At 44.7% G+C, this 13,543-nt stretch overlaps 1 protein-coding gene across 2 annotated transcripts in view; it reads left to right on the top strand.

Moving 5' to 3' along the window:
* The window catches only part of ASXL1 (ASXL transcriptional regulator 1), a 75,853-nt gene that overhangs the window by 56,908 nt on the left and 5,402 nt on the right, over window positions 1–13,543 (top strand). For both annotated transcript variants that reach the window (XM_040447358.1, XM_040447357.1), the window contains 8 exons: window positions 7,898–8,018; window positions 8,096–8,193; window positions 8,783–8,876; window positions 9,338–9,490; window positions 10,740–10,903; window positions 10,999–11,095; window positions 12,461–12,566; window positions 12,851–13,484. In XM_040447358.1, the coding sequence (XP_040303292.1) occupies window positions 7,898–8,018; window positions 8,096–8,193; window positions 8,783–8,876; window positions 9,338–9,490; window positions 10,740–10,903; window positions 10,999–11,095; window positions 12,461–12,566; window positions 12,851–13,484 (1,467 nt within the window). The remainder of the gene's footprint in view (window positions 1–7,897; window positions 8,019–8,095; window positions 8,194–8,782; window positions 8,877–9,337; window positions 9,491–10,739; window positions 10,904–10,998; window positions 11,096–12,460; window positions 12,567–12,850; window positions 13,485–13,543) is intronic.

The raw sequence follows: 13,543 nt of genomic DNA, 5'->3' as shown, positions 1-13,543 counted from the left end.
TTTTTTTTCTCTTTAAACTGTGTTCCAAGAGTGTTCATTTTTAAAATAACAGCTGTCTTCTTTCTTTGACAGCTATAATACTGAAATTGCTTGTGATAATGCAAATGGATTTCAAATTCAATAGAACTTTTTTTACATTAAGTATTTTAAAAAATGATGAAGCCTTTTTTCAAGCATACAAGGAGTTTACTTTGCTAGCTTTAATTCCTCTTTAGGATTCATATAACAAAATTAAAACATCGTTAACAGACCATGTTAGCCTCTATTGTCTAAAGTTGAATTTTACCTTTGGATCTATAAACTTTCTGTACACATTAATAGTTTTTATGTGGTATTTACAAATTCTCATTAAATTCATTCATGTTTTCAGAACTGTTGGTTAAATTTAGTAAGACTTTTTTTTTTAACGTTTATTTTTAAGATCGCGCAAGCAGGAGAGGGGCAGAGAGGAGGACAGAGGATTTGAAGCGGGCTGACTGTAGAGTCAAGAAAAATTATGTTTTATTGGAATTTTATTGAATCTACAGATCAGTTTGGGGAGAATTGACATCTTTACAATGTTGAGTTTTCTTAATATAGAAGATGGTGTGGCTCTCCATTTTTTTAAAGTTTATTTTTGAGAGAGAGAGCATGAGTTGGGGGAGGGGCAGAGAGAGAGGGGGACAGAGGATCTGAAGCAGGCTCCACGCTGACAGCACCGAGCCTGACACAGGGCGGGACTCGAACTATGAACTGGGAGATGATGACCTGAGCCAAAATCCAATGCTCAACTGACTGAGCCAGCCAGGAGCCCCATCCATTTTTAAACCTTTCTCCATAAAGTTTTGTTTTCTTCATTAGATGATTGTATGTCACAAAATTCTTTTGTGAAATTTGCCCCGATTAACTTATATTCTTTGTTCTTATAAATTACATTTTTTTCATATAAAAAATTTTAAGTTTATTTTTGAGAGAAAGAGAGAGAGTGGGGGAGGGGCAGAGAGAGAGAGAATCCCAAGCAGGCTCTGTGCTGACAGTGCAGAGCCTGATGTGGGGCTCGATCCCACAACCATAAGATCATGACCTGAGCTGAAACCAAGAGTCAGACGCTTAACTGACTAAGCCACCCAGGCACCCCTATAAATTCCATTTTCTAATCGGTGATATTACTGCTAATGTTGGAATCGCTGGAGTTTTTAATATGATCTTGAATCTTAACAACCTCGTTGAATTTCTTACTGGTCTGAATCTCTTGGCTCCTCAGTGAGAACCTAATCTTGGGCAGTTAAAACTTCATCAGTTTTGGGGTGCCTGGGTGGCTCAGTAGGTTAAGTGTCCAACTTCAGCTCAGGTCATGAAATTGTGCTTCACGAATTCAAGCCCTACGTCGGGCTCTGTGCTGACAGCCTGGAGCCTGGACCCAGCTTCAGATTCTGTGTCTCCCTCTCTCTCTGCTCCTCCCCCACTGGTGCTCTGTCTCGGTCTCTTAAAAATAAACATTAAAACATTTTTTAAAAAACCAAAAAACTTCCATCAGCTTTTTTTTTTTTTAAAGCAATCTCTATACCCAATGTGGTGCTCAAACTTACGACTTGAGATCAAGAGTTGCATTGTTCTTCTGACTGAGCCAGCCAGGCGCCCCAAAACCTCATCAGTTTAAATTTTAGTGTTCCATTTTATTCATGCTTGGGGCTTGTTATATTCACGGTGCCTTTTATTTTTTTAAACTCTGACTTGGGGCACCAGGCTGGCTTAGTTGGTAGAGTGCGACTCTTGATCTTGAGGTTGTAAGTTTAAGCCCCATGTTGGGGGTAGAGAGTCTTTAAAAAAAAAATAAAAAAAATAAAATATCTGACTTATGGGAAAATATTCAGGTTTATTTATTTATTATTATTATTTTCACCATTAGCCTCTTTTCTAGTTGCCTTGCCAAACTAATACACTTCCCGTGTTTTTATTTTATTTATTATTATTGGTTTTTTGTTTGTTTACTTGTTTGCTTGTTTATTTGAAAGAGAGCAAGAGTGGGCAGGGGAGGGGCAGAGAGAGAGAGAGAGAGAGAAATATCTTAAGCAGGCTCTAGCAGAGCCTAACTTGGGGCTTGATCTCACGACTGTGAGATCATGACCTGAGCTGAAATCAGGAGTTGGATGCTTAACCAACTGAGCCATCCAGGTGCCCTCATACATTCCATGTTTTAAAAACCCTTATTTGTGTTAGGAGGTGAATATGGGTAAAAAGTATAGGCAAGTATTCTTTGTGCTTTTTTTACTATTCTAGCTTTTTTCTATATACAAAATTATTTCCACATGAAAGTGTTCAAAATGTATTTGTAAAAGTAACACATGCCCATGATCAGTATTTAAAAGTATCTGGAACAGGGGCGCCTGGGTGGCTCAGTCGGTTGGGCGTCCGACTTCAGCTCAGGTCATGATCTCACAGTCCATGAGTTCGAGCCCCACGTCGGGCTCTGTGCTGACAGCTCAGAGCCTGGAGCCTGCTTCACATTCTGTGTCTCCCTCTCTCTCTGCCCCTCCCCTGCTCATGCTCTGTCTCTGTCTCAAAAATGAATAAAAACATTAAAAAAATTAAAAAAAAAAAAAAGTAAAAGTATCTGGAACAAAGAATTCCTACAACTATAATAAAAAGACAACTCAGTTTAAAAATGAGCAAAAGACTTGAACAGACACTTCAAAAAGGAAGATATGAGAATGGCCAATAGCATATAAAAAAGTGTTCAATGTCTTTAGTCATTAGAAAAATGAAAAACTTTTGGTTTTTCACAATGAGGTACCACTGCATCCCACCAGCATGGCTAAAGTAAGATTGACAACCCAAATGGTGAGGATGTGGAGGGTCTGGAACTCCATACAGTGCTGCTGGGAGTGGAAATCTGTGGAAATGTCTGGAAGTTGTTTTTCTTTTTAATCATTCATCCCATACCAAGCAATTCTGTTCCTGAATATTTACTCACAAGAGATAAAAAACCTGTCCAGAAAAAGGGGTGTGCAAGAATGTTTGTGGTAGCTTTATTAATAATTGCCAAAATCTGGAAATAATGCTGATGTCCTTTGATGAGAGAATAGATAAACACATGGTTGTATATGACCACTACTCTGTAATAACGAATAATGACCTGATGCCTGTGGCCACACGGATGAATTTCATCAACATTAGACTGAGCAAAAGAAGCCAGGGACAAAAGAATATGTACTGTATGATTCTGTTTCCATGAAGACCACAAACAGGCAAAAGTAATTTTTGGTGATAGAAATAAGAATAATAATTGTGCCAGTGGGTGGGAGAGGCAATGTAGAGTTGGGGTTGACTAGGAAGGGGCACAAAGGAACTTCTAGGGATGTTGGACATGTTCTGTATCTTGATATGCATTTGTCAGACTCATCCGATAGTATACGTAAGATCTGTGTTTTACTCTGTGTAAATTATATCTCATTTTAAAAAGTAAGAGAAAGGACACACAGGGTGTATACATTGATCCAAGAATATTCCCGTATATTAAAATGCAATGCAGTTATCATATTCAGAAAATGTAACATTATTGCAGCCTTGCTGTATGTACTATGCAGTCACATTTAAATACCCCAATATTGTCTTTTATAACTTTTTTTTTTTTTAGAGAGTGGGGAAGAGGGGGAGAGGGAGAGAATCTTTTTTTTTTTTTTTAATTTTTTAATGTTTATTTTTGAGAGACAGAGCATGAGCATGAGCAGGGGGAGGGCAGAGAGAGAGGGAACACAGAATCAGAAGCAGGCTCCAGGCTCTGAGCCGTCAGCACAGAGCCCGACGTGGGGCTCGAACTCTTGAACTGTGAGATCATGACCTGAGCCGAAGTCAGATGCCTAACCAACTGAGTCACCCAGGTGCTGAGAGAGACACAGAGACAGAGCGAAAGACAGAGACAGAGAGACAGAGACAGGAGAGAGAGGAGAGACAGAGAGGGACGGGGGTGGGGGAGAGACAGAGACACACACACACACACACAAAGAGAGAGAGAGAGAGAGAGAGAGAGAGAGAGAGAGAGAGAGAGAGAATCCTAAGCAGATTCCATGCTCAGTGTGGAGCCTGATGCAGGGCTTGATCCCACAATCCTAGGATCATGACGTGAGCCAAAATCAAGAGTTGGACACTCAAGCAACTGAGCCACCCAGGCGCCCCTTTCATAGCATTTTTTGTTTTTAAATGTTTACTTATTTATTTTGAGAGAGCAAGCATATGCGTGCACACACGGGAGAGGCAGAGAGAAAGAGAGGGAGAGAGAGAATGCCAAGCAGGCTCCTTGCTGTCAGCACAGAGCCTGACATGGGACTCGATCTAATGAGCCTGAGGTCATGACCTGAGCCAAAATCAAGAGTTGGATGCTTAACTGACTGAGCCATCCAGGCATCCTGCTTTCGTAACATTTTTAGTATTCAGGTTTCAGTGAAGGATCACTTATTACCTGTTAATTTCTTTAAACACAGTTTCTTGATAGAAAATATCCTTGTGAAAAAAAAAAACCCAAAAACAAAAAAACAAAACAGTCTTGAGTCCTAAGGCATATTATCTGATGCCTATAATTCTCAGCCCATTTCATTTTTGTCAGACATCTACAGTTAATGTTTGGAAAGTTATGGTGTCAAATGTGTAGAGTTTATAAAATGGAAAGATTAAGGATTTTTAAAAAGGCAGAATTAGAATTGCTAATCTTTCATTTTCTTAAAAGTTGTTCTGTTTGCATTTTACAGAAAATATGGCTTTAGAAATTTGGGATGGTAGTTTGAATTGCAAACAAATGGGCAGTATTTCTGTTTGTTTAATTAATGAGATTTGTAATCAACACTAGGTTCCCCTAGACTCTAGGGCCTCTGGAAAGGAAATTAGCTTTTAGTGACTTACTTGCCAGAGAAGCATTTAGCATTATAATTTTTCTTTTTTAATGTTATTTTCTTGATCACAAAAGCCAATATGCATTAATTGTAGAAAATACCTCATGTTGAAAAGAAAGTCCTTACAACTCTGCCACCTAGAGGTGGCGATGACTAACATATGTAAGGAATATCATTAATATTGTTCTTGTCTTTTGTTTATGCAAACACATTCACACAATTTTTTTAAAAACAGGTGATGGAATCATACCATATGAATTTGCTTAATTCACTTGCTGTATCATCATTTCTTGTCATTAAATACCCTGCAGCTTTATTTCAAATGACTGTCTATGGTAGTGTTTCTTGATGGAAATACTGGAATTATTTTTTTGTTTTAAAACTTTTTTATTGTAGAAATATAAGAGTAAACTGCTTACAACATAAATGTTCAGCTTGATGAATGTTGTAAAGTAAACATCCTTGTAACTGCCACACAGATCATCAAGACATCAAGCGTGGCCAGCAGCCCCCAGAACCCTTTCCCACTCACAGCTCCCTTCTTCCCCTCAAAGGTAGTAGCTACTATCCTTTTTAGAGGTTCTATTTTTGTTTTTCCTTATTGTTTCCCACCTGTGTTTGCATCCCCAACAGTGTAGTTTATTTTTGCCTGTTTTTGGAACTTGTTATAAATGGAGTCATTACAGTATGCTCTCTTTTGTGACTGGCTTCTTTCATTCAACATTTTGTTTTTAAAATTCATCCATATTGTTGTAGTGGCGGTAGTTCATTCATTTTTCATTGTATACTACCATGTTTTGATTCTACTGATGATGGGCATTTTGGTTATTTATAGCCCAGGTTACAAATGTTGCTGCCATGAACACTGGATCTGCTTCACGGTGTGTGTGTGTGTGTGTGTGTGTGTGCGCGCGCACGCACGCGTGTATTTCTCTAGAGAATCACATGTAGGACTGACATTGCTGTGTTGTGGGATGTTTGTACCTTCAACTGTGCCACATAATGCCAAACTATTCTCAGATGGTTGGATCAGTTTTCCTCATCCTCATTAGCACTCCTTGGTATGGTTAACTTTCATTTTAGCCATTCTTATGGGTGTGTTGATATCTCATTGTGGCCTTAATTTGCATTATAATGTGTTTTCCTTATTGTTAGTGAGGCTAAAGAGGTTTATGTGTGAATGTTGTCCATTTGGATATCCTATTTGGGACAGTGCTTTAATTCATGGTCTTTTGCCTATTCTTTTCCTGGGTTCTGTTTTCTTCTTGATTTATGTAATCTAGATACATGTTCTTTGTTGGTTGTATCTTCTCCAACTCTGTAGGTAGTTTGCCCTTTTTACTTCATTAATGGTGTCTTGTGGAATGAAGGATCTTAATTTTAATGTAGTTCAATTGATTGACTTTCTCTTTTTAAGGATTCATGCTTTTCATGTCCTGTGTAGTCTTAGAAATGGAAGCGTTGGGTTAAGAGGACTTTAGATTTTCGTTTACAGCTTACTCTCCCACTGGTAGCACATGAACCTTTGATACCATTTTCACTCTCACCAAGAATGTAGGCACGATTCCTTCACACTTACTAGAACTGGAGTTCTGGGGTCAGTTTTGCCCTTGTAACAGACCTCCTTGATTTATTAATGAGTATTTTATCTTCGTTTGCTCGTGAGACTCAAAGAGCAGGTTTGGTTCATCATTCTATGCACATGGCAGCCATTAAGCATAATTCCAAGATTGACACTAAAAATATTCTTTAGCTTTTGATTCTGAGGAGCATTTAGAGCTGGCAGGGAAAGAAATAAAGATCTAAAATGCCATTTTCTTTTTTATTAATTTAAGGCAACATGATTTTGGCTTAAATTAATGGAAATGATGAAGATTTAATACAAGGGGTCAAGGGACCCATGAAATTGATGAGTTAGAATTGTGTAGATTTCCTTTATAAATTTCTGGTGTATTTGTAAGAGGTAGAATCATGATTTTATCTGCTCTTCTTCACACACTTTATTCAAAGAAGAAGACCTCCTCGTCCTGATTGATCTCTGTTCCTCCTCTCCTCAGCCCCCAGTATTCGTTCAGAGTCCTTCCTAATTGTGAGGTGGAAGGTGGCCCCTTGGTGTTCCCTGGGTTAGCGGTGGAGTTGAACTAAGACTCTGCCACAGAGCCCGTTCTCCATTAGGAGAAGAAATCAGGAGTGGAGCTCTCCTGCACTCTGGCCTGCTTTCCTTGAACTCATGGTTTAGGTGGCCAGCACTTTCCCTGGGCCTCACCACAGTCCCAAGTCCTCTTCCTGCCTGCAGACTTCCCATCATTGCCAGAATGAAATTCCTGCGGCTCACATAGTGCCCCTCTCAGCGCCCTCAGAGACTCGCAGATAGTCAGAATCTTGGTCCCGCAGCGCAGCGTCTCATCATTTACCTGGCTGCTCGCTCTTGAGCCTTATGCACCCAGTCCTCCAGGTGCTTGTTGAAATCTGTGCTTTCCTTGCATTTGGAATCTTCTCCCTCCTGTCTCCTACTGCCAAACCATCCACCTGCTAGCTTAATGCCAGTTTAACTTTTAAAACTCAGCTTAAGAGACACATCTCCCTGCAGGCCTTACCTCCGTGCCCTCTTTCCTCCGGCTCACTGAGTTAGGTGTCCCCTCTTCCGGACTGCCCCAGCTCTCTCTGTACGTCTGTTGCTGTGCTTTGTATTGTAGTAGATTTCATTTTCTTTCCTACTCCTTTGAGTTCCTTGAGGGCAGGACCCTGATTCTCCCTCCTTATACACCACCCCCCACCAGGAACTAGCATGGTGTAGCTTATAGGGGGCACCTCATAAATGTTTAATGAGTGAGTGAACATGAAATTGTGTCTAACTTTCATGACGCACGTATGAAAAGAACTTGCAGAGAAAGAGGTCAGTTAGAACGGGATAGGAACTTATCAGTATTCTAAATCTCTCTTCTCCAAAAGCAGTGCGCATTTAGGAGTGACTGCTGTGCCTGTAGCATCTGTCGGGTTTTGCTCACCTGAGTTGTGCCTTGCTGTCACAGAAGGATGCCCTGCAGTGGTCTCGCAGTCCGGCTGCAGTGGAGGGAGAGGAGCCAGAGGACACAGCCGACGCGGAGAGCTGTGGGTCTAACGAAGCCAGCACTGTGAGTGGTGAAAACGATGGTAAGTACCCTTCACAGGATGGGCCAGGAGCTGCAGGCAGCTTGCTAGAGACTAACCTTCACTTCCCCCTCTTCCAGTTTCTCTTGATGAAACGTCTTCGAACGCATCCTGTTCTGCAGAATCTCAGAGCCGGCCTCTTTCCAATCCTAGGGACAGTTACAGAGCTTCCTCACAGGTAGGGAGGAGAGTTGGTGGCTAGGCCGGGGCTAGTTGGGGCCAGGCAGGAGATAGGACTCTTCTTCTGTGTTAACTGTGAGCGTGTAGGGAGAGTGGAGTGAATAAGTTTGGTCTTCACCTGTTGGTACAGTTCAGAGTGGGCCATAGGAAAAGTGGGCTGTGGATCTGAGAGCAGAGTGGTTTGTTTTTCTTCATTACCACAGATAATATAGTTTGCCTCCTACTTCTGACAAGCACAGGAATATCTGGGACGGGGAAGGCACAGTGTAGAGTGGGGAAGCAAATGAGCTTGGGAGTCAGCACTTGGAATTACGGCCCTGCCGCTCACCAGCTTTGGGACCTTGGGCAAATTCCTTATCTGTAAAACAGGGTAACAATACAGTACACTCAGCCTGGAGTGGTAGTTGGCAAGGTGCTGGCCACGGCTCAGTAACATGAGTCAGTGCCACTCCCCCATCACATGCCTGAGCTGGTTGGATATATGAACTCTGTTGTACGAGATGGTGGGTGGAAACGTGGTGGAGAGGGACCACTCTTGTGGCCCTGCAGGTGACTCGGGCTCCTTTTGTAATCCCTCGGCGATACAGGCAAACAAGCAAAAGAAAAAGACTGGGGTGATGCTGCCTCGAGTTGTTCTGACTCCTCTGAAGGTAAACGGGGCCCACGTGGAATCTGCATCAGGTATGTGCAACCTTGTGACATGATGCTCCTTCCTCAGGTCTTGGGGCCTGCCTCCGTCTGGCAGCAGTGTCTGACCTAGGTGGTACGGTGCCCGTCGAGGCAGGAGGCCCTCCTGGTGGGCAGCACGCTGTGGTGGTGAGGCCTGAGCTAGGTTCCGGTGCTGAGCTCTGCCGTGCACACCGCCTTTTGGTCTCCCAGGGCGGCATGAGGGTCCGATGAAGGAGTGTGCAGGTGCTTGGTAAAGGTGCAGTGCTGTGCAGATGAAGATGGCGGTTTGGCATTCTTTCGTGATACCATAAAGCCAGACCATGCGGTGGTGATCTCTGACAGCCCAAGGTTGGGCCACGGAAGCACCCGCTATTGCTGGCAGTGTCTCAGGGAGAGCTGGGAGAAGTAGGCTTGTCTGAGAGCCCTGGGCGCGGCGGGTGATGCTTTTGACCAGTGGAATGCTGTGCCTTCAGGGTTCTCGGGCCGCCACGCCGATGGCGAGAGCGGCAGCCCGTCCAGCAGCAGCAGCGGCTCTCTGGCCCTGGGCAGCGCTGCTACTCGTGGCCAGGCCGAGGTCGCCCGGGACCCTGCCCCGCTCCTGAGAGGCTTCCGGAAGCCGGCCACAGGTGAGTGGCTTGGCACTCATTTCTCTGCCTGTAAAGGGGGCCCCTGCAGGCCTAGTGAGGAGAGGACATCTTCTGTTCCACTTCCTGTACCAGTTTATTTTGATTTCTTGGGTGGACCTCTAATTTTTTTTTTTTTTTTTTAACCTCGTATTTTGGTTATTGCACGTGTAGATCTCTGCTAGACTAGAGAGAACTCCTTGTGGGCAGAGGTGACGCCACGTTGTTCCTTGTATGTCCCTGTAAGGGCGTGGCCCGTGCCTGCCGTGGTGCTGCTTAGCAAGTGTTGGAGTGAGTGAAAATTGCTTTTGAGCTTCTCAGGGAAGAATTCCAGCATCTATTTTCTTTCTTGGGTAGCATCCTGTCACGTTTGTTCTCAGCACCCAGAGTTGCGGTCAGGACCCCTTTTTGTAGCCTAGTCAGCATGTTGCAGAAGGAGGCCTGTGTTGAATTTGGAGTGCTCCTCCCACCCCTCGGGAGGGCTACAGGCTGTTTGCAAGGCCACTATGCTGTTTGCGATTTCAGAATTTACTTCTCAGAGCCCACATGCTGGTTATTTGTAGACGGGCCACATGAAACCATTAAGAAGACTAGCCTTGGCTTCTGAAAATTCGACTAAACCATTGCCCAAGTGGGACCTGGGTTTGTTGTCTTGCTGCTCTTCCAACTCCTCCGCAGTGCTTAACCTTAAGGTCTCATGAGTCTCTATTCTTAGTGATTTTCTCAAATACAAGTGACATTTGCTGACGCTTCTGTGAGAGAGATTGACAGCTCAGCGGCTTTAAACGGCCCTTACTACTTTGCCGTGTGGAGATCACCTCTCTCCGTCCCGTTGAGGGAAGGCGTCTGCAGAGTCGTCTGTAGGACACTCAGTAGATTCACTTTCAGACAACCGCCATCATGTCTCCACTTGGCTTTGTGGAGCCTGTTCTCCAGCTTTGGAGGGAAGCTCGCAGCCTGCCCCCTGCCTGCTTCTCTGTGGGAAGAGTGTCCCTTTCAGCCTGTGTCCCGGCACGGCACAGAGTCTCGTCTGAGGATGCAAGCCCAAGCGTTCTCTTAGGTTTGGTGGCAACATCAGTGACCTGGACAGAGTGATTGTGACGTGCAGGTTAGGGCGGCCTGGATGTATGTGCGGATCAGTTCCGCGTAGTTTGGGGGCTGCCGGTAAACGTTCTCCCTCAGTTGACATTTGTTCCTTCGCTTTGAAAAGTCGAAAATCTGTACCTTGCTTCTCACTGCTTTACAATCACAGGTCAGATGAAGCGCAACAGAGGGGAAGAGATAGATTTTGAGACGCCTGGGTCTATTCTTGTCAACACCAACCTCCGGGCCTTGATAAACTCTCGGACCTTCCATGCCCTGCCAGCCCACTTCCAACAGCAGCTCCTCTTCCTCCTGCCAGAAGTGGACAGACAGGTGCAGAGGGGCGGCCTCCTCTTTGCTTCCCTCTGGGTGGGCTTCTGTTCTCTCTCTGAGTTTCTTTATTGTGCTTTTCGCCTCGATCCCTCTAGGTGGGAACAGATGGCCTATTGCGTCTCAGCAGCAGCGCACTGAATAACGAATTCTTCACTCATGCGGCTCAGAGCTGGCGGGAACGCCTGGCTGACGGTGAGTAGACGTTCTCAGACCGCTTGCGAGGCGCCTGCCGTGTGTGGTGTCGCTTGTCCTTGGTATTTAAAACCCAGACATTCATTTTTCACTAGTCTCTTCTTTTTCTTCAAGGGAGTATTCAGTGTAAGGTAGGCTTTCCTTGCAATACTAATGAATGTGGTGGGCGTTAATGTGCCCTATAGCTTTAAAGAAGGTACAGGGTGTTTGGGCTTTTGCCGTGTTGTGTGTATATATCCACCACGTCAGCGTCATTAAAACTTTCAACTCCTGTCTTTCGGGTAATCCTGGCATTGTCTAGATGGGTGGAGGAAAGTGCACTGTGGCGTTGACCTATACGCTGAGCTCTTTTTGGACATTGCCACTTGAAGTGATTGTCAGCTTCTCTTAATTTAGTTTCATGGGAGAGCTGCACGGGGAGTGTGCTGGGAGGTCCCCAAGACTCCCTCTGGGTTTGATGATTCACTAGGAGGACTCATAGGACTCTGCATGTAGTCCTACTCAGGACTCATGGGACTTCGCATATAGTTGTACTCGTGCCTGTGATTTATCACAGTGAAGGAATACAGAGCAAAGTCAGCAAAAGGAAAAGACGCTTGTAGTGAAATCCAGGGAAACCAGGCGCGAGCTTACAGAGTCCTCCCAGAGGAGTCACACAGGATGCGCTCAGTTCTCCCAGCAGTGAGCTGTTGACAGCACATGTGAAATGTGATCTGCTGGGGAAGCTTGTTGGAGACTCGGTACCTAGGTTTTTTTTTTTGTTTTGTTTTTTTTTACTTGGAGCTGATCATGTAGGAAGCCTCTGCCTGGCACATAACTACATTCCAGATTCCCTGAAGGAAAGCAGGTGCTTGCCATAAACCATCTTGTTTGCATAAACAGTTTAGGCACAGTGAGCCATTCATGTCAGTTAGCGGGGGTGGGAACCCTCCTGAAATCCAAGTTCCCAGATGTCAGCCAAGGGCCAACCTTGTAAGCAGGCCTTTCCAAAGATAAGCAGTCAGGCCTGCCCTGTTAACTTTTTTCTGCACAGGGAGTAAGAATGGTTCTTTTATTTGTTTCTGTTTTGCTTTTTTGATCCATGTGTTGCTTTGCTGTTGAATGACTTGATTATCTGTGGGAAGAATAAATTTCCCTAGTAATAGACATGTTAGTTCTGTCATGAGTGAGAGCATGGTGTGGCTCTGGAGGAGACAGAAACCAGCATGAAGAAGATAGGGTTTAAAAAAAAGATCTCCACGCTGAAACCAAAGTCATGTGTATTTTGAAAAGTCCTGATGTGGTGGAATTGCAGGATTTACCTTTCCATAAGATAGACATTAATATCCTGAATGCACACACTCAAAAAGCTTTATTTCTCTTTAGGCGAATTCACTCATGAGATGCAAGTCAGGATCCGACAGGAAATGGAGAAGGAAAAGAAAGTGGAACAGTGGAAAGAAAAGTTCTTTGAAGACTACTATGGACAGAAGTAAGGCCCTCGGTGCTGTGAGTCCTGGTCTGGGCTTTGGAGGGCAGAGAAACAAATACTCTCGAAGTTGTGCATACCAGTGTGCGGGGTGAGGATAGGTTGACCGCAGTGGCTTGCTAGTCTCACTTAGCTTAATGCCACTCTTGAGAAAGCTGATAATACATTTTTCTATGGTTGGTATTATGGACCATGCACATTTATTTTGTTCTGAGATACCTAACATCTAGAATAAAATAGGCATGTCCTCTCTGCCCCGTAACTGATGGTATGAATTTGGTTTGCAGATTGGGTTTGACCAAAGAAGAGTCATTGCATCAGAACGTGGGCCACGAGGAGGCTGAAATCAAGAGTGACTTGCGTGTCCCAGGAGAATCAGTGCGGCCACAGCGTGGTCCAGCTACCCGGCAGCGAGATGGGCATTTCAAGAAACGCTCTCGGCCGGATCTCCGAACTAGAGCCAGAAGGAATCTTTACAAAAAGCAGGAACCAGAACAAGCAGCGGTTGCTAAAGACACACAGTCTGTGGTACCAGACATCCCCCTCTACAAGGACGGGGAGGCTAAGAGCGACTCAGCAGAGGCGGGAGGCCCCCATCTGCCTGGCATGGCCTCTGCAGCACCTGACCCAGAGAATCCCGAATTCCTGACCCAGCCTGTGGCTTCTCGGACCCAGACCGATCCAGGCGACCTGGCACGTGCTTCCGCGTCTCCAGACAGGATTCCCAGCCTGCCTCAGGAGACTGCGGCTCAGGAGCCCAAGGATCAGAAGAGGAAGTCCTTTGAGCAGGCGGCCTCTGCGTCCTTTCCCGAAAAGAAGCCCCGGCTTGAAGACCGTCAGTCCTTTCGTAACACAATTGAAAGTGTTCACACCGAGAAGCCACAGCCCACCAAAGAGGAGCCCAAAGTCCCGCCCATCCGGGTAGGAGGCTGTTTGGTTCCTGGCTGTCCTGGAGCCAGGATCCCTTTGAGGGCCAGGAG

The sequence above is a fragment of the Herpailurus yagouaroundi genome, unplaced genomic scaffold (assembly GCF_014898765.1).
Source record: "Herpailurus yagouaroundi ecotype Mexico unplaced genomic scaffold, PumYag 196, whole genome shotgun sequence".
In the NCBI taxonomy this organism is placed as follows: Eukaryota; Metazoa; Chordata; class Mammalia; order Carnivora; family Felidae; genus Herpailurus; species Herpailurus yagouaroundi.
This window is presented reverse-complemented; position numbering and strand designations above follow the sequence as displayed.